At 39.2% G+C, this 20,237-nt stretch overlaps 1 protein-coding gene across 14 annotated transcripts in view; it reads right to left on the bottom strand.

Annotated features, from left to right (window-relative positions):
- The window catches only part of caskin2 (CASK interacting protein 2), an 86,561-nt gene that overhangs the window by 35,637 nt on the left and 30,687 nt on the right, over positions 1–20,237 (bottom strand). For all 14 annotated transcript variants that reach the window (XR_012387989.1, XM_009306713.5, XM_009306714.5 and 11 more), the window contains 6 exons: positions 18,988–19,085; positions 16,649–16,794; positions 14,796–14,891; positions 8,043–8,155; positions 1,914–2,022; positions 1,560–1,668 (listed from right to left, as the gene is read on the bottom strand). Coding sequence is in view for 13 of the 14 variants with exons in the window: in XM_009306713.5 (XP_009304988.1) it covers positions 1,560–1,668; positions 1,914–2,022; positions 8,043–8,155; positions 14,796–14,891; positions 16,649–16,794; positions 18,988–19,085 (671 nt within the window). In the remaining variant the exon portion in view is untranslated. The remainder of the gene's footprint in view (positions 1–1,559; positions 1,669–1,913; positions 2,023–8,042; positions 8,156–14,795; positions 14,892–16,648; positions 16,795–18,987; positions 19,086–20,237) is intronic.

The following is a 20,237-nucleotide window of genomic DNA, read 5'->3' as shown; positions in this document are numbered from 1 at the left end:
CTAAACACACTCTTGACAACTATTGTCTGCACACAGTCAAAGAGAACAATGAACAAAGACTCATGACCTGACATCAAATAATATACATTACACTCCATATTGGAGGGGGCACAAAGTGGAAAAACAATAGTCAAAGAAAGGGAAGGGAAGGAAATGGAAGAGGGAAAGGAAATTAATAAAAGTGCAAAAATAATACAATGGAAAAGCCTGAAAAGGGAAAGGAAAATATAAGGGAAGGGAATTAAGTAAAATGAGTAAATGAGTAAAAAGATAAAACTAAGGAAAAAGTACAGTGAGGATTGGAACAAAGAAACAGTAAAGTGTAAAAAAATGGAAATAAGAATACAGTAGTGAAGATTAAAATGAAAGCATAAGGAATTAAAACATAAATGGTTTGGAAAAGGAAAAGTTAAGAAATGACAGAAAAATAATGGAAATTAGATGAAAAATGATGCTTATGCATATAAAAATGCACATGCTTATGATTGTCCACGACTGGTCCCACATTATCCAACACATGGTTCACCAATCAGAAGATTCTTAACTCACTGTAAATAACCAGAGTTTCTTACCTCAGTATCTTCGTCTTGAAAAATCCCCCTCCCACCCCTCCTACTCCTGCCTTTTACAAGATTGGGCAACATGGCAGCCCAGTGATTAACAGATTAAGTCATTATTACTGGATCAGTCGACATTTCTGTGGGGAATTTGCATGTTTTCCCCTGGGTTCCCCAGTTTCCTCCCACAGTCCAAAAACATGCGATAGAGGCAATTTAACAATACAAAATTGGCACGATAGACAAGCTCTTAGTAAGCCGTATAGCTATCCCTATAATCTGTGATTAGTGATTAACAAGTTGGTGGAGTTAATTAAGATCTACCTAAGCTCAAACTCCCCTCTCGCACCACTAATGGGAGGAAGCCCAGGGCTCGAGAATCTTATAAGCTCAGGGCTCTCTCCCGGGACAGCATGCCAAACAAGCTCTATTATCCATCATCAGCTAAGCGTGACCTCTTAAAATAATTTAAATTAAATGGAAAAATAATGAAAAGGAAAAGTCTGGAAGATGGAAAGGAAAGGAAAGAGCAAAGAAAAGGAAATATAACGGAAATGAAAAATAATGGAAATTAAAAGATAAATAATGGGAAAAAAGAAAAGGAAAGAAAAGGAAAGAACTGAGTGGAAAGAAAACAACTAATAAGAAAGGAATATAATAAAAAGGAAAAGCCTAGAAAAGGGAAAGGAAATTATTAAACAGTGCAAAAATAATACAATGGAAAAGCCTGGAAAAGGAAATGGAAGGGAATGAAGAGTAAAAAGAAGATAAAAATAAGGGTAAGAGAGCAGTAAGGATTATTAAAAGGAAACAGTAAAGTGTGAAGAAATGGAAAAGGGAATAGAATAAAGTACTGAAGAGAAAAAGTAAAAACAGAAGAAAATGACTGAGAACATGAATGGCTTGGAATAGGAAAGGTAAAGAAATGACAGAACAAACTGAAAAAAAAACTGGATCAAGGGATTCAAGAACAAAACCGAGAGCAGTGGATTCCTGAGTCACCTCTGAGGAGTTGTTTGATTTCTTTGCTGGCATGTGAAGTAGTGAACTGGTTCACAATGTCCAGAGCTGTTTGATTGTAGGTGTTGCGGATGTTCACATCAATCCCAGCCTGTGACAGAAGGGGAAGCAATTGATTAAAATGTGAGTTAACTCAGTTAAGTAAAAATGGCTGCGTATATACTAACAGAAACACATTAAAATCATTGTGCTCTAATATTACAGATTGAAGCACTTTACTCTGGGAAAGACCCCAAAAACATTAAAAACTTTTATAATAAATCTCGCATAGGAATAGAGATGAAATAAACATAGTAAATCATTCCAGTTTCTGTTATTCTGTATTTATCCACTTACGTCAAGCAATAATTTGACTACTTCGGTTTTCCCGTAGAGGGCAGCCTCGTGCAGAGCCGTCCCGGATTTAGTGGTTCTGTTGATGTCAATCCCAGCTTTTAGCAGCAGTCTAAAAATGAGTGATAGACCACAGTGACACATGATCCATCCTGTCAACAAGTCACGAACAAACTCACTCTCAGCTGCTCATTACCGCAAGATCGAATCTGCCAGGGTATCAGGTCTTATATTTTATTATGCAAATTACTTAATAGGCAGATATGAAATCTCAAATTTAGTTGAAATTATTTTAAATAGGTGAGAAGAAACTGTAGAAAGAGATAAAATGAGAAACTTGAGCCTAGTGCGGCAATGTAGGAAATTCAGCCTGCAGTAATACTGTAAATTAGTCCAAACCCAAATTTAACACCACAGCTGCATAGTGAGTATGCAACGCTGAAACCACAGGATGAAAGTTAGGTTCAAGACCACCAGCAAGAGGTCAAATGTCATGGCAATTTAAAACTTTTGAGTAACAAACACAGCCTCTGCATCCTTTTACATTGTCAGTGTCTCTTCAGGATTCAGCAGTGCTGGACCCATTTTCCATTAAACCACAATTGATTAATTCAGTCATTTCAATGGATAAAAGCCTGGCCTCCTGTTTTTAACAGAGGTCATCCAAAGTGTTTACTTTCATGTTGTTCAAAATCTTTATGAATTTTAATTGTTCTTTTATTCTTTTTTCCACAGATTTGAAGTAAACCGGGACTGACATAGAAAGCAGCATAAAAGTAGTACCTATAACTTTCTGAAGCTTTGTGAAACCCTAGTATGAAAAAAAAGTTACCAAACTAACATTTAAAAGGTTTTTCATGGAAAATTTCCTCAGATCTCACATATGGAAGTGTGAAATGTAATACTACACAAAAAGCTATACTTTTTAAATAAAGAGCCAAGCACATTGAGACACACTTGTGATTTCAACATGCAAATATTAGTGGAAAAGACTTGCTGTGAGGGGCACCAATTTTACCCATTTTTCAATATTTAATATGTCTTTTGTCTCCAGAATGTGTCTGTAAAGTTTCAGCTCAAAACATTCATCAGATTATTTATTGAACCTCTTTAAATCTGGGAAATTTGAGCGGTTAGGACATTGCTGTTTCTGTTGCCTGTGCCTTTAATACAAATGAGCTGGTTCTCCCCGCCCACCATTTTCACATGCATGTCAGTGCCATAGAGATCTATCTGATCTGCTCTGTCTGATCTGCTCTGATGTGTGTAGCTTTCACGTAGATAAATAGCAGAGTGACAGACAAGATCTTCCATACTACAGTAAGAACTTTCCCAACGGTTATTTGATGTATTTTTGTGTGGAGTAAATTCAAGCCTTCCTGCATCGATGAGTCACACGCAAAGTTGCTATAAAGTTTGAGCACATGCGCACACACACGTTTAGTTTTTGTTTTTGCATACAAATGTGACAGGATACATGTTAATATCCACTGCTGTATGGACATCAATTATGTTAATGTACAAAATAAACCGGATTTAAGTCCACACCAGGATTCAAGCATCTTCTTTTATAATTGTACTGACATTATGAAGCTGTTGTGGCGTAGAAATTTTACTGTCTGTATTAGAAACATGCACCGTCTTAAATTGATTGATGATCGCAGAGAGCTGAACAGATCTTTTAATCTCAGCTGCTTTGAGCACGTCCTGTCTTGTGGATATGATTATACTGTACGTGTTACTACGGAGACATGTTAATATGTGGGAGTGAGGGATTTTGATTCTATTTTAACATCAGGCAATGTAAAAAAAATACAAATAAACATTGTGTTTATATATAAAACTCCAATTTGACTGTGGACAGACTTTAACTACACACAGTTCTGTCCAAAAGTTGATTTTCATCATAGGTGCCCTTTAACACAGAGACAGTAATATACAGTATGCAGACTTACTCAGGGTCTACAACTAGGTCCTGATCTAGTACAGGGCCATATAAAAACATTACCTAAATTTACATACAGCACAATTTAGAAAACATAATTTCCAATCAGTTTATTTAAAGCAGGGTTTTCTGCACTGACAGCTAATAAAAACATAGTTATGATAGCAAAGCAGACTGCTATCTGGACATTTGCAACTCAGCGTAAGTCTTATTTTAATTCATCCCTCCTGGTTGTGACTTTATTATTGGAGGCAAACAAGCCTATAGCTGCCACTGATTGATTGCACTGGTGATTGCACTGGTGAGCTGCTGTATAAATGTGATGATTTAGTAAATAAATACATGTTAAATTACTGGCTGTACATGTGTTATTACGTTTACTTTCTAAATTAATTATCTAGCAAACAGTTTAAAAGAAAATAAAAATAAATCTTAAATAATTACAGTAATTTTCATTTGATTAAAGTAAATCATACATGTTAAGACTAAAAAGATGAGTATAAAATGACGAAATATATTTTTTTGTTTGATCTCTTAACAGGGTAGAACATATGGAAGAGAAGCGCATGCCACATCTTTAAGAATCTAAACTTTGTTTTTTATGAGTGCCGTCATGCAACCCGCTTAAGTGTATGCGTACATGACTATAAACACTGCAGAATAAATGCCAGAGCAGAAGCTGGATGTCACTTCAAAAATAAACATTAAACACTTGCACACACACTCAAATATGTGTGTACAGTATGCCCACAGACTGCACAAGAAATGCTATGAAAATATTCACAGCAATGCATTTTTTATTTACATAGTGACATATTATGATAATATTTTTAAAAACCTGCACTTCGAAAGGGTTTTCAAAAGTTTGTATTCAGCAATCAAAAATGCTGATGTCATTTGAAAACTTTTACTGTGTCGTTTAAACATCCACATTATAATATTTATTTACCAATGAAACAGTTCATTAATTTGCAAAAAAATAGTCTTCAGCAAACCAACCAACCAAATGCTGCATCAAATGCTCTCCATCTTTCCCATGTTTACAAGTTCCAGCATTCCAGAAAGCCAGAGCTGCAGTGTGGACTTTCATATATGGTTACTGCTAGAGGAGTGTGTGGAGCAGCTGACTGACTGCTGTAACCCTATTCGGCCTCATTCCTATGCGTGTTACCATCACAGCGCCGTCAGTCCTCTCATTACAGGGCAGTCCAGGTCAACACATGCACACACTACTCGCACTATGCTCATTCCACACACTCTTCTCTTCACCTCCCTTGCTCGACTAACATGTCAACAAAGCGTCTAGCCTAGGTCTGCCTGGCCACCGGCTTGATACAGCACCACGTCATGCACATAAACACAAGTACTGTACAACTCTTGCTATCTTGTTGCAACTTGCTGCCTACCGGGGTTGAATTTAAATTAGTTTTGTAGGTGAATTGGGCCTTAGTTAACTCTGATATAAAGAAATGTTTTCATCAATCCAATCACACATGGGAAACATTCAATTCAGGTGTGAACAGAATTTAGATGTTTAGACTTGTCCCTTTTTTAACACTTCGAGTGGTCGTCAAATTCCATTTGAGGCGATTACTTTTAGAGCTACTAAATGTATATGGTCAAATGTATTTAAAAAGCCCACCTATTTACTATCTAGTGATTTAAATTGGATCATTATGGGCCATGGTGTAAGAAACTACAAGGTATTTATCAGCTGTATCAGTTTTTGACTTCAGATATTCCCCGATGGTACGCTCATATTATTATGATTTAGATTGAATTGGCCATTTTCTTATTGTAATAGAAATATATCTAAAACTCCACATTGGGACAAGTTATATTTTGTTGCTGCTTTGAAATACATTATTTTAATGTAAAAATATGGCTGAAAGATAAAATCGGTATTAGTATTTATTGGCCGAACACAATTGTCAATAACGATAAAAAAATGTTTATATAAAAATGTATAGTTTTATTAAAATGTGGCTGCTGAGCATGTTTCTTGGAAGGAATGCCAATAAGCTTAGGGTGTTTGTCATTTCTAATGGAGGCACACTCATTTTCTAGGTACAGCTAATTGGAAAACATCAGAACTTTTCCAAATGCCACAAATGCTCCGCGATTCATGCAAGTAGAACTAACCAAACTGCATGATACTTTTTATGGAATATACACATTTCAGTAATAATGATAGATTAATTACCTGAGAAACACAGCAAATCCAATCACTGCAGTGCTTTTACTTTTCTCCAAAAACTTGTATCGGAGCTGCAGGAATGGTTTGTCCATTTGAGAAAACGCTTGATAGTTAACTAGTTAGAGAGACGCCAGGGTAGAGCGAGTGGAAAGTGCATTGAAAATGGTGAAGAAAACCACATGCACACGTTTGTCACTTCAGGTCAGAATAACAACACATGCAAAAATGAGTGCTGTAGAGGAGCAGTGAAGAGATTGTAAATAAAAAAGGATGTAAGGATGTCGCCAGAGTGGCTTTTTGGTTCCTTTTCTTGTGCATCTCAGCCGCTAGCACCCCATCTGATTTTTTAGCATAGGGTTAATGTAGTCATCCAAGTTCACCATTTGTAATGCTGAAGTGTGTATTTGAATAATGATGGTTATTTCCTTTACTTGAAAGCTCAGATTTGATTATCATAATTTGTTCTGTTTACAGAGTTTGAGGTTTACGGTATCATTTTTATTCACACCTTACAGATGTTAATCTACCTTTTTTCATTGCATACACTTAGTAACATTATATTTATCAAGTTTAAGAGTGTCTTTAACACTTATGGTTATTATATTATAAAGAGATCAGAAGTTTTGTTTAAATATTTGATAAATATTAAAACTATTTGCCTTAGTGTTGTTGGTAAATTAGTATAAAGTGGGGGAAAAATCATAATATTCCTAAATGTATTGTTTATATTCAATAATTATGCATACCGAATGATATGGACCATGACATTGTGATTTTTTTTTTCCAATACCGCCCAGCCCTATATATAGCTAAAATATATCTTTATGATCTACTTTCTTAATAGGTTATTACAATCTTTTAAAACACTAGGCTTTGCCCTAGTGGTCCAAGCTTCACTAGAAAGTAATTTCAAATATAATAAAATTTTGTTTGGTCATTTATCTTTAATGGACATGAAACCCTAGACTTTTTTAAGGGTTTACATTTTCTGAGATTTGAACAGATTTGTGTGTGTTGAACATCTATCAAGACAACATTAGCATCTGTTAGCTATAATATTAGTAAATAACTGGCTAATTATGGGATTTTTGTCTTATTTTTATCTTCAGGGTTTGAAATCTATGACAGGGCAGGACTGCCAGTGATGTAGCATAGGTGTACTGTGATGATGCATCGTTCTCTAATAATTATTATTCATGAGACTGAGGTTTCATATCCTATGAGCTAGAAGTAACAAATATTTGTCAGAAATACCAAATTCTATGAGTCTGTGACTCTGCAAAAATGTTTTTAAATGGGACAATAGCAACATTTCCCACTTGCAATTACAGCATGGCTGAGGGGATTATTTAAGACTGCTGATTGGCCATTGTGTTCACACGTTCAACAGCTATGACTATGATTGGCTTTAACGATCATTGTTTAACAAGAGCACTTGGTGTGTGTTTAAAGTCATTATGTCTCTCAGGGGATTGACTAGGTATTCAAATGCTTTCAGATATGAATTCAAACAATTCATTGCCCTTGGACATTCTGTTTCTTCAGAGTATGTATGTGCGTGTATCAATTTTAAAATAAGCACTCTTTAAATAAAAAATCTTGAGTCAGTTAGAGCTAGTATGGGCCAATGACAGATGACAGACTTCCCCAGCCTTCTGCTCACAGCTTTCCACACCTATTTAAGTTGCAAAAAATCCGAAAGAAAATCTGAGGTAGACCATTTAAAAAATATAGTTCAGAATACTAATGTGTTTTTATTTATTTTAACTTCTGCTATGAAGGACAACTAAGTTGTAACATTATTTTACACATATTTCCACATTTTATTTTGACTTTAGTTCTATGTAATATGCTTTCTACGTACATAAAATAATTGTAAATTGAGTTTGATATGGGCACTAAAGCGTCTAATCTTTGACCCATATAGACTGAACGGGAGAGGCAGGGAAGCCCAAATGAATAAATGTGTTGTGGTTAGAGAAAAACAGACCTGATGATGTCCTTGTGGCCATTGCGGGCAGCAAGATGCAGTGGGGTGTTATCCCTGCCGTTACCCTCTAAAAGAGCCACCACCATGTTACTATTCAACAACAACTGGGTCACCTAAAGCAAAGAATGACAAAAACAACAGTAAGAAAGCAACCCAAAACTAGAACACTTTCAGACAGAAAGTGCTCCAGTTTTGCTGACACTCTAAACAAGATGTCACTGCCAATTGAAAATACTGGAAAGCAAACATTCCAAGTTGTCAGGCCAGGCATATGACTTTGTACTGTTTGGTGTTTGAGAATCTGTCAAATGGAATTCAGTTTCCAGCGAGGGCAGAAATCCTCTTGCAGCCCAGCAACTGACTCTCTGCTGCGCTGCTAAATTAGACTCATTCCATCAGCACGACTCTCTCTGCAGCATTTACATTCTATAATTCCAAATGACTCGCGCGCAAAAGATTAAATGGAAAGAGTTCGCTCTGGCAGATCTAGTTTAAGGTGAATTAAAGATCCCTCAGCTGGAATTGTCATCATGAAAGCCATCTTTTGAAGCAATTTTATATGAATTCGCTGAGCTTGTTGCTTTGTGCAGGCAGTTTGTATTAGCTTAATGGCATGCTATGCTTTGTAATACAGTCTTCGCCAAAATAAACATACTTTACCACTAAATGTGCATTGTAATGCAGTCTACGTTAAAATAAACTTGTTCAAGCTCTGTTATGTCATGAACTCCTGATAATTATATTTGAAAATGTGGTCTGGAAATAGATTCTGGATAACTCGGATAGATGTTATAAAGGGCACAGCTATTTTAAATTAGACGAGCCCAAACTAAATTGATGCAGAAATACTAATAGCTGAACATTTTCACTGCACTTATGTCATCCTCGTGTCTGCTGAAATACACATTTTTGTTCTTTAGTGGACTACCCTGACCCACGTTACTAAATTAAACGTCAGACGCATAATTAAAATTCTGTCAGATTCATTACATAAGCTCATAACTACATAAATTGTTAATTTTAAGAGTAAAATACATTTTAGCATCAGTTAGTTATAATGCACTTATAAATAATAAATAAAATCAACAATACTGTTAAAATCAATACAAAGAAGCAGAGTAATTGAATCTTTATGCACATATATTTTGCTGAATAACTACCAAGACAGTCGCAGATGCTTAAGAAACAAAGAACTTTGTCAGAAAAAGGAATATATGGTATAAAATATTAACTGTAACCCTCCTTTATATAAGTTTTCCTTTTGTTAAGAAAATAATTTATTAAAACGCATGCAAATAAAATATTTAAATAAATATCTTAAACTCGACTCTTAAATTTTAACTATATAATTCTATAAAGATTTTAAGTAGTACTGAATCATTAATTCCTCATTGGAAAATTAAATCACTTTATATTTATAACTTATAGTTGATTGTAACTTTAATTCAATCTGATTGTAATGCAATAACATGCACCTTTTGTAAGTGTGAACAATTTTTATTGTAAAAATCACTATAAAATTTTTTTAAATGATGTAATTAGTAATTAATTACTAATGAATGACTTTTAAGAGGTCATTTATATAATGCTGATTTCGAGCACATTGAGTATGCAGCTGTTTAATTGCGATAGCATTTAAAGCATCTTCAATAACAGTTAGGGTTGTAACGATTCACCTTACTCCCGATTCACGATTCAATGTCCCCTGCTGAAAAAAACGTTTTCACTGAGAACTGAGATGGCTGGTGTGGAGAGGTAAACCTTTCCTAAACCAGAGAGCGGTGTTTACAAAGGTGGTCAATACGCCCTCTGCTCCAGGGGACTGGCCACTGGCAATAAAAAAACTAATTATTGTATAGATACAGTAGTTGAATATGATTATAATGGTGCGTTATTAATATTACTTGAATAATTAATCAGTATAAGTATCACTGTGATGCACTTTAGAAGATAATTTCAAACATTTTTAAATATTTAATAATATAAAAAGCCAACTATTAAAATATGCATAAACTAATTTGAGTGTAAAAATAATCTAAAGCAACACTTTGTAATAACTACACACTATGAACATCTTATTAAGCATTAGCAAATAGTGAATGCATTTTCTGTTAAGCATTAACTCTACATTAATAAACATTAGTAAGTAAAAATGCTCTATTATTGACTTATAACCACATTTATAATGCACTTAATAATTGTACTTTCATACTGTAACGCCGGGGAGTAACACCACAACAGAGGGTAGGATCCAATGTGCAGGTTTATTCACAGTCAGGCAAGCAGTGGTCAATACGGGAGCAAACAGGTATGTGAGGACAATCCAGAATCGTAGTCAGTTAACAAGCAAGAGGTCGAAAGGCAGGCGGCAGACAAGGAAAACTAAATAAACAAGGCTAGGTTCAAAACACAGAGAAACAAGACCAGGATAACGCGTTGTAATGTCACCTTACAGATAAACAAGACTCGGCCATGTGAATGAGTGTGTGTGCTGCTTAAATACTGTGTGTAATCAGTCTCTGAAAGTCCTCAGGTGTGAATGTGAATCAAGCTAAATGAGAAAGCAGGTGTGTGGGCGAAGAGCATGTATGAAGTTGTAGTCCAGGAAAAGTGTAGTTCTAAGTGTGTGTGTGTTTACCAGCGACATCTGGTGGTTGTTCGCTGGTGAACATGACAGAGCCCCCCCTCTAAGGAGTGGCTTCCAGACACTCCTAATACTGTTCAGGCGGGAGGTGGAGCGGAGGCGGAACTGGGGGAGGGATGGAGGGCCAGGACCATGCAGCGGGGGCAGGACTGGAGCATGGAGCAGCGGAGGGCCTGGAGCGTGGAGCAGCGGAGGGCCTGGAGCGTGGAGCAGCGGAGGGCCTGGAGCGTGGAGCAGCGGAGGGCCTGGAGCGTGGAGCAGCGGAGGGCCTGGAGCGTGGAGCAGCGGAGGGCCTGGAGCGTGGAGCTGCGGAGGGCCTGGAGCGTGGAGCTGCGGAGGGCCTGGAGCGTGGAGCTGCGGAGGGCCTGGAGCGTGGAGCTGCGGAGGGCCTGGAGCGTGGAGCTGCGGAGGGCCTGGAGCGTGGAGCTGCGGAGGGCCTGGAGCGTGGAGCTGCGGAGGGCCTGGAGCGTGGAGCTGCGGAGGGCCTGGAGCGTGGAGCTGCAGTGGCCCTGGATCATGAGGCTGCGACCATTGAGGAAGCTTAGGAGGCGGTGGCCGTTCAGGTAGTTCAGGCGACGGCGGCCGTTCAGGGAGTTCAGGCGGCGGCGGCCGTTCAGGGAGTTCAGGCGGCGGCGGCCGTTCAGGGAGTTCAGGCGGCGGCGGCCGTTCAGGGAGTTCAGGCGGCGGCGGTCGTTCAGGGAGTTCAGGCGGCGGCGGCCGTTCAGGGAGTTCAGGCGGCGGCGGCCGTTCAGGGAGTTCAGGCGGCGGCGGCCGTTCAGGGAGTTCAGGCGGCGGCGGCCGTTCAGGAAGCTCAGGAGGTGGCGGCCGTTCAGGAAGCTCAGGAGGCGGCGGCCGTTCAGGAAGCTCAGGAGGCGGCGGCCATTCAGGAAGCTCAGGAGGCGGCGGCCATTCAGGAAGCTCAGGAGGCGGCGGCCGTTCAGGAAGCTCAGGAGGCGGCGGCCGTTCAGGAAGCTCAGGAGGCGGCGGCCATTCAGGAAGCTCAGGAGGCGGCGGCCATTCAGCGAGCTCAGGTAACAGCGTCGACTCTGGCTGCGGCGTCGACTCTGGCTGCGTGTCCAGCTGTGGCGCTGGCTGTGGTGTAGACTCTGGCTCCGGCGTAGACTCTGGCTGCGGCGTAGACTCTTGCAGCTCTAGAGGATCTGGCAGCTCTAGAGGATCTGGCAGCACTGGACGGTCTGGCAGCGCTGGAGGATCTGGCAGCGCTGGAGGATCTGGCAGCGCTGGAGGATCTGGCAGCACTGGAGGGTCTGGCAGCTCTGGCGGGTCTGGCAGCTCTGGCGGGTCTGGCAGCTCTGGCGGGTCTGGCAGCTCTGGAGGGTCTGGCAGCTCTGGAGGTGGCGGTGGCAGCTCTGGTAGTAACAGCTCTGGTGGTGGCAGCTCTGGCAGTAACTCAGGTGGTGGAGGCCATTCTGGTGGCTCAGGTGATGGTATTTCAGGAACTAGAACAGGAACAAGGACAGGAACGGACTCGGAACAAGAAGCCATCTTGTGAGCTGGTGGCAGATTGGCGTTTACCACATTGTGAGTTGGAGGGCTGGTTGTGACCACATTGTGAGCTGGAGGACTGGAGTCGGCCATCTTGTGAGCTGGAGGACTTGAGTCGGCCATCTTGTGAGCTGGAGGACTTGAGTCGGCCATCTTGTGAGCTGGAGGACTGGAGTCGGCCATCTTGTGAGCTGGAGGACTTGAGTCGGCCATCTTGTGAGCTGGAGGACTGGAGTCGGCCATCTTGTGAGCTGGAGGACTGGAGTCGGCCATCTTGTGAGCTGGAGGACTTGAGTCGGCCATCTTGTGAGCTGGAGGACTGGAGTCGGCCATCTTGTGAGCTGGAGGACTGGAGTCGGCCATCTTGTGAGCTGGAATGTTGGCGGCCATTTTGTGACATGGAGAACTGGTGTTAGCAATCTTGTTAGCTGGAAGACCGAATGCAGCCATCTTGTAAGCTGGACTGTTGGCGGCCATTTTGTGAAATGGCAGACTGGAGGCAGCCATCTTGTGACATGGGGAACTGGAGACAGCCATCTTGTGAGCTGGCTGAGGTCTAGGCAGGTGAACAGGGGACAGGAGTACTGGAGATGCAAGCATAATATTGTTGGTAGAGGGGATTGCAAGCCCCGCAGCTGGCGGGTCTTGCTGTCTATTGCCCCCCCCCAAAAAACATTTAGGGGTTTCCTCCACCTTGCCAACAGTGAAGGAGGACCCACTCATCTGTAATGCCAGATCAATGTAATTTTCTAACGTCCCCTGGGGTTCGTGCAAAGGCATGATGGAATAAAGGGGCTCAGAAAGTCCTCCACGAAAGAATATCATCAAACATAACTCACTCATGGATGTTATGTGTGCCAGTTCGATGAATTCCTCCACGTACTCCTCAATGGACCGGGCTTCCTGACGCAGACGCATGATTGCAATACCCGCTGGATCCATGTTGTGTGGCCGAGTCTTCTGTAACGCCGGGGAGTAACACCACAACAGAGGGTAGGATCCAATGTGCAGGTTTATTCACAGTCAGGCAAGCAGTGGTCAATACGGGAGCAAACAGGTATGTGAGGACAATCCAGAATCGTAGTCAGTTAACAAGCAAGAGGTCGAAAGGCAGGCGGCAGACAAGGAAAACTAAATAAACAAGGCTAGGTTCAAAACACAGAGAAACAAGACCAGGATAACGCGTTGTAATGTCACCTTACAGATAAACAAGACTCGGCCATGTGAATGAGTGTGTGTGCTGCTTAAATACTGTGTGTAATCAGTCTCTGAAAGTCCTCAGGTGTGAATGTGAATCAAGCTAAATGAGAAAGCAGGTGTGTGGGCGAAGAGCATGTATGAAGTTGTAGTCCAGGAAAAGTGTAGTTCTAAGTGTGTGTGTGTTTACCAGCGACATCTGGTGGTTGTTCGCTGGTGAACATGACACATACTTTGTTAATGATTTACTTTTCATTACTAAATGAAGTATAGCATTATTATTCAAATCAACGTTAATATAGTTTATGCTTAACACACTAACATACTGAGGAAGGCTTTGTGCCGAAACGTCTGTTATAACCCGTAAAATGTAAGAAAAAGTAAAAATAAAAACAGTATGAAGCAATCGAGTGCGAATCATTACCTTCTTTTGAATAATAGTGACAATAAGATTAACGCATCAAACCAAAGAAGTAACTAAAAAAAAAAAAAATACAAGCACAGAGGACAAGCATCAGTAACTCTGCACAGAGTTAATGCTTAACAAATAATGAAATCACTAGATGCTAATGCTTAGTAAATGATTCAGAGTGTGTAGTTATTATAAAGTGTTGCCTAATCGAATACCTGCTTCTGTAACAGAACAACTTTCTCTTTTGGTCTGAAAAACATCTTTACATTTTTGCTATGAAAACACTGATGCACCGTGTGATCTCCATAGCACTTTTCAGAGCAAGCAGAGCTGCAAATTATCTAGTGTGCATGGTTTGGATTCTTAATCGTTTTTTTGTGTGTGTGTATACACAGACGTCTGAGGCAGTAGTTTTTCACTGTGCTGATGGTTTATGTGCACCATATTTGTTTTTCTGTTAGTAAAAGCCTTTTCACAGTAATTGCACACAGTTTGTGTTTGGTCTGGTGCACTTCACCACTGTCATTTTACTCTGCCGATCTATCTCTTGTTCGCCTCTGATGTGCAGGTAAAGCAAGTTTGCACCTGTAAACACAGCGTCCCCTCTGTTCAAAAAATGTATCGTGATTTGTTCAACAATTCTACCGGTTTGAATCGCCACATATTTGAAACGATTTTCAATCGGCTCACAGTGAATTGTTACATCTCTAATAACAATATCATTAATTAAGGACTGATAAAGTCCTTTAATTCCTAAGCATTCTGTTTGAAATTGTGTGTCAGTATTGTGCGAGCAGCAAAAGTATTATTAATTGTATTATGTTTGGATTTTTCCTGCCACACCACATTGCTGTAGCTAATACAGTATATTATTTTTCTAGAGTTGAACAGCAAAAATCAATTCCAGGGAAGTGGAATAGCAGTAAGCTAAGTTGTAAGGTCACAACAGATCATATTTTTGTTGTTATTGAGAAAAACACTCCACACGGCTCACCTTGAGTCTGCCGAACTCGCAAGCCAGGTCTAGAGGGGTCTTCTTCACCTTATTGACAGTACAAGGGTTGGACTGATGCTGTAGCAGCATTTCAGACTGAGATGGAAAAACAGAAACATGCAGTGAATTTAGTGAAAGGCCAGAAAAGATGTCTGGCTGCATGAGCTGACTGGGATTTACACAATAGAAGACAACGTCAAAAGCCATATCGGTTTTAGTCATTCTAAAAGCTGAAATAGCATCCAAAAAGGTCAAGGACTAAAAGGGAAGGGCCAAAGAAATACTGTTGATCCTTTGTAAATGATTACGTTATAAGACACACAGTATATCCAGTGACATGTTTTGTAATAAAGGCTTGAACATTTGGAAAGGGAATACTCTCCATTTTAAGCCAAATGGTCAGTCTAACCTAGTTTTGAGAGGTATTATATAGACAGCGAGGTAAACTAAAAAAATGCATTGTTAGGAAACAAAGACCTGCAAGGTAATGCTATATTTGCGAGGGACCTCTCTTTTTTGCCTTGAGCGTGCTGCGACATGTCTTGGATATTCCTTCTTTTTCCTTTAGAGAACATAAAACACTATGCATCCTTTTTATCTAGCTGCCAGAAAACTGTAAACAGCCTGAAAAGCTATATTTTGATTAGCCTCGCTCCACATTCCTGAGTCACTTTCAAAGTGTTGCGTTCAGCCTTTTTTGCCATTTATTTTGTATATTTCTCTCTTCGGGCAAATGATTTCAGCCTCTCTTGTTACATTTTTTTAAAGAAAAGTGTCAATTGCTTGTTAGTTACAGTAGCTGGAAAAATCAAACCTACTATTTTATTTATTCATAATATTTATAATATTGTAATCAAAGGTAAGGTATTGTAATATTGACTGCTAGTGGATGAACTGCCAGCAGTTCAAAATCTAAATATTAGCATATGCAGGTTGCCAGATTGATGATAGATAAATGCAACTGACAATATTTATTTGTTTATTTATTATTATTTCTGGTGTTATGTGGTGTGTAAATACAGTGGTTCTATAAGATACACTGCTCGAAAAAAAAAAAAAAACTCAAGGAAACGCTTAACAGTCCGATTGAGCATATCCGGGACTTCATGCCTCTTTCCATCCACCAACATCACACTGCATCACAGACTGTCCAGGGGCTTTATACCAGGTCTGGGAGGAGATCCCCCAGGAAATCATCCGCCACCTCTTTAGGAGCATCCCAAGGCATTGTAGGGAGGTTATACAGGCACATGGTGGCCACACACCCTACTAAGCCTCATTTTGACTTGTTTTAAAGACATCAAAGTTGGATAAGCCTGTAGTGTAATTTTCCACTTCAATTTTGAGTGTGACCCCAAATCCAGACCTCCATGAGTTAATACATTTTTATTATATTTTATTTATATATTTTTTTTATAATTTTTAGGGATGTTATGGATGAAAAGATTTTAAAAGGAATGACAGATTTCATTTTTAAAATCTTAATTTTATTACCAAACTGACTTTTTTTTTTGTCCATTTTTGTTAAGTTTTGACATTTGGATAACTTCAGTTTAAAATTTTTAATAAAAGTTTGTGCTTCAAAGAATATAACAATTATAAAATTATACTTTGATATTGGAATGAAATCTATTTGGGCACATTGTATGGGCATTTCTATTACTGGCCCATAAACTGACCCCAATTAAATCAGTAACATCAAGTCACTACAATACTTGTCAATCACACCTACTCTGACACAATGGATGATGACACTAGTGTGTAGACTTTATTTTAATCTTGACATTACCCTCCCCGTGTCAGTCTAGAAAGCCACAAATTGGTCAAAAGTGTAGAAATATTGAGCTACATACCACATCATAGTGTCCGTACTGTGCCGCCAGGTGGAGAGGGATCTGTCCATCATGTGAAGCTCCATTCACAGACGCTCCAGCTCTCAGCAGCAGAAGCACAGAGTCAGCCTTCCCCTGCCAAGCAGCATAGTGCAATGGACGCATACCTACAAGCAGGGAGCAGAAAATCATTATTTTTACAAGACTTGTAATGAAAAAAGCTGTGCTTTTTTTCTATCCTGGCAAAATAATTCTTCTTTTAAAATTAGAAATTTGTATCTATGTTTAACCCATATAAGCAATAAATAATGTGTACAACTAAATCTCTTGACATTTTGATAATTCTTAAATGTCTATTTAACAAATCTAAACTTGTTTTTATTAAACTGAATATAAATATGCGTATATAATAAATAATACTGATAATAATAATAATAATAATAATAATAACAACAACAAAATTATACAAACGCAAATTGTCATGAATAAACTAAAAAAGCACAGCTTAAAAGAGAGGAGCTTAGCTGGAGGCCAGGTGGAGTTGATGGGCAGTGATTTGGCCACCACTGCTGACCCACCAATGTCGAGGGTGTTGCGGTTTAGGGTTGAAACCCCCAATGATCATTGGGTACCGCCTGATGACATCAACTCTTCCTGGCCAAGGCTACATTCACCAAAAGTAAATGAAGAAGAAGCATCTTTGGATGTAATTGTAAATAAAAACAAAAAATGTTGCAAACAATAAAAATCAGAGTTGCGCTGGTCTGAAAGTAGCAACAAATCCTACCATACACGTCTTGCGCTTTTTTGCATCAGGTGTATGGCAGGGTCCTTATAGTTTGTGAACTTTGGCTTGACTTCATTTATAACATTTATAACAATTATAAGTATGCAATTTCACAGAGGCTATCATCAGCAAGCTAGTTTTGAGAGTATAAAAGCCCATCTTAGCTCGATTCATCTGAGCTTGATTCATCGGAGCTCAATTCAAATGAAATTTTTCTGATGTAATCAAGAGGAAATGTAAACTTTATATGCCTTTCATCTTCCAAAACAGCAAAATATTAAATAATAATCCGTTCTGTGTAAGGGTGTCACGATCTTCCAAATCCTCGATTCGATTACATTTTCGATTCTAAAGGCACGATTCGATTCGATTTTCGATTATGAATAATTAATTAATTAATGACCAATTAATTATTTGTAGCCTACCGTTTAAACTACCTGACCTGCGTGGTCTTTGTTTTTCCCATAAACAAATCATACAGTAAATGAATAAAGGCAAGTTACACACATAATTACCACCTGTAAATCACTTTTTCTGTGGGACTCGTGAATAGGCAGTGATCTGTGTCGTTATAATGGCGTCGGTAAAAAAAGACGCACAACCAACAGGAACCAGCCAACAGTATCTGAGGTGTTCGCTAAAATGACTAAGTACAAGTGAGTGAAAGATTGAAGCAGTCCCCTGACTGCCTGAACCTGCTGTCTTGAGCGGCTGTGCGTCTGTGTCTGTGTGTCTGTGTCTGTGTGTGTGTGTGTGTGTGTGTGTGTGTGTCAGAGGTAGAGAGGAAGGAGGGCTGCTCAGAAACGCTACACGCCACTGTGGATGTTAAATCGTTGTCGTTCTAAAATGCCATTTAAAAACAAAGACAGTGTAAACAGGGCCTGAGTGTGTACTGTTCGCGAGCGGATTTGCAACGGGGGCGGGCGGAGGATCGCGATGCCGGTGTTGTCTATCGGACGAACCGTACGTAATACGTACATAGTAGAGCTTGCAAAACTGTGTTTTTTTTTTGTCGACAACACAAACGTTGTCAACATAACTCACTGAAAATCCAAAATGCACCGGCCACTTCATTGAAAGAGTAGAGGGTTTAAGTTCTGTCGACGGGTTTCCTGCTTCTGCAGTTTAACAAGCACTTCAACAAGCCTGTTTTTTCCCGCTTGGCAAGACAAGCTGACGTGACATGGGGGCGTGGCAGCATCGACGATTCTATTTTTTGATTCGATAATCGAAATTGAGCATAAATTGTGACACCCCTAGTTCTGTGTTGAGTTTGCATGTTCTCCCTGTGTTTGCGTGGGTTTCCTCCGGGTGCTCTAGTTTCCCCTACAGTCAAAAGACATGCGGTACAGGTGAATTTGGTAGGCTAAATTGTCCGTAGTGTATGACTGTGAGTGAGTGTGTATGGATGTTTCGCAGAGATGGGTTGCAGGTGGAAGGCCATCCGCTGCATAAAACATATGCTGGATAAGTTGGTGGTTCATTCCGCTGTGGCTACCCCAGATTAATAAAGGGACTAAGCCTAAAAGAAAATGAATAAATTAATGAGAGAAAAAATTATAAAGTGTCTCACCATTACTGTCTTTAATGTCCACGGTGGCCTGTGCTTCCAACAGGAGAGACAAGAGGTCAGTAGTGCCAGTGAGAGCCGCATGATGAAGAGCCGAAAATCTGTGAAGGGAGAAACAAGAAAAAAAAATCCTGAAAACTGCACCTAAATCTCCCGAAAAATGTAAAAAGCTACACACTAAAACCTGACATTCCAAACTGTTTATTTTTTTATTTTTTTTTTTGTAAAAAAGGAGAACTGTACACCACAAAAGAAAGAGTTTTTGTCTTGTTTCTAGTCCAAAAATTAAAAAATTCGTAAATCAAGAAGCATTTTTTACAAGAGTAAATAACATTGGCCCTTAGAAAATTCTAAGATGACAAATTATGAATTAAGAAGAGACAAGTATTGCACCAAAAGAAAAAGGAAAAGAACTTAAAACCAACACCTTCATTATCGTTTGAACACTGTGTTTTTGTTGACTAGAAAAGACTGCAAATTTTCTGATGTTGGGCAACTTTTTCCAACTGCAGGCACACAGAGCGCGCTGTTGAAACACGAGGTGCAGCAGCACTCTGGGCACATGAAAATCACGCAAAACATTTAATGCCAATAGAAACCATTTAAAAAAGGTGCCTCTTGCCACAAAAACACACTCTGTGTGATCCTGCCTGAACGGTCATTTATCACCGTTAGGAAACATATCTGTACACTTTCTAAAGATGCAGTCACAGTTGCCTCACATACATTTTTAATGTCAAGTTACTTTATAGTCACCCTGTAAACAACATATCTAATCATATGTAGAGGTCTTTATACATGTTTATAAGGCCCCCTTTATACAAGATTGTTCACATGAGATATAAGTTGTTCTTGAATTTTTTTGTACATTTAGAATTAATATTAGGATTGAAGTTTTGATGAATCATGACTTATTTTATTTTAAACATCTATACACATTTCACACATTTGTGCGTATGCATGGCTAGTGAATTATTGTCTTCTCTTCAGATATAACATCAAAATGACGAGTTCTTCTTTGAAAAAAGATAAATAATATGCCAATGGAGTAAACTAAATAGTTTAGTTTTTAGTAAATTAATTGTAGTATAGTACAATAATCACAGTAAAATTATTACTTCAAAGCAAAAAAATTAAAAAATTAAAAAATGCTGCTTTAAGAATCAAGACAAAAACTAAGTAAGAAAGACATTTTTTGCAGTGTAAACAGTGCATGGTGCTGTCAAGCTCGGTTGATGCAGTAAAAAATAAAA

Source organism: Danio rerio, chromosome 12 (assembly GCF_049306965.1).
Source record: "Danio rerio strain Tuebingen ecotype United States chromosome 12, GRCz12tu, whole genome shotgun sequence".
Classification (NCBI taxonomy): domain Eukaryota; kingdom Metazoa; phylum Chordata; class Actinopteri; order Cypriniformes; family Danionidae; genus Danio; species Danio rerio.
Note: the sequence above shows the minus strand (reverse complement) of the source record. Positions and strands in the feature narration are given on the sequence as shown.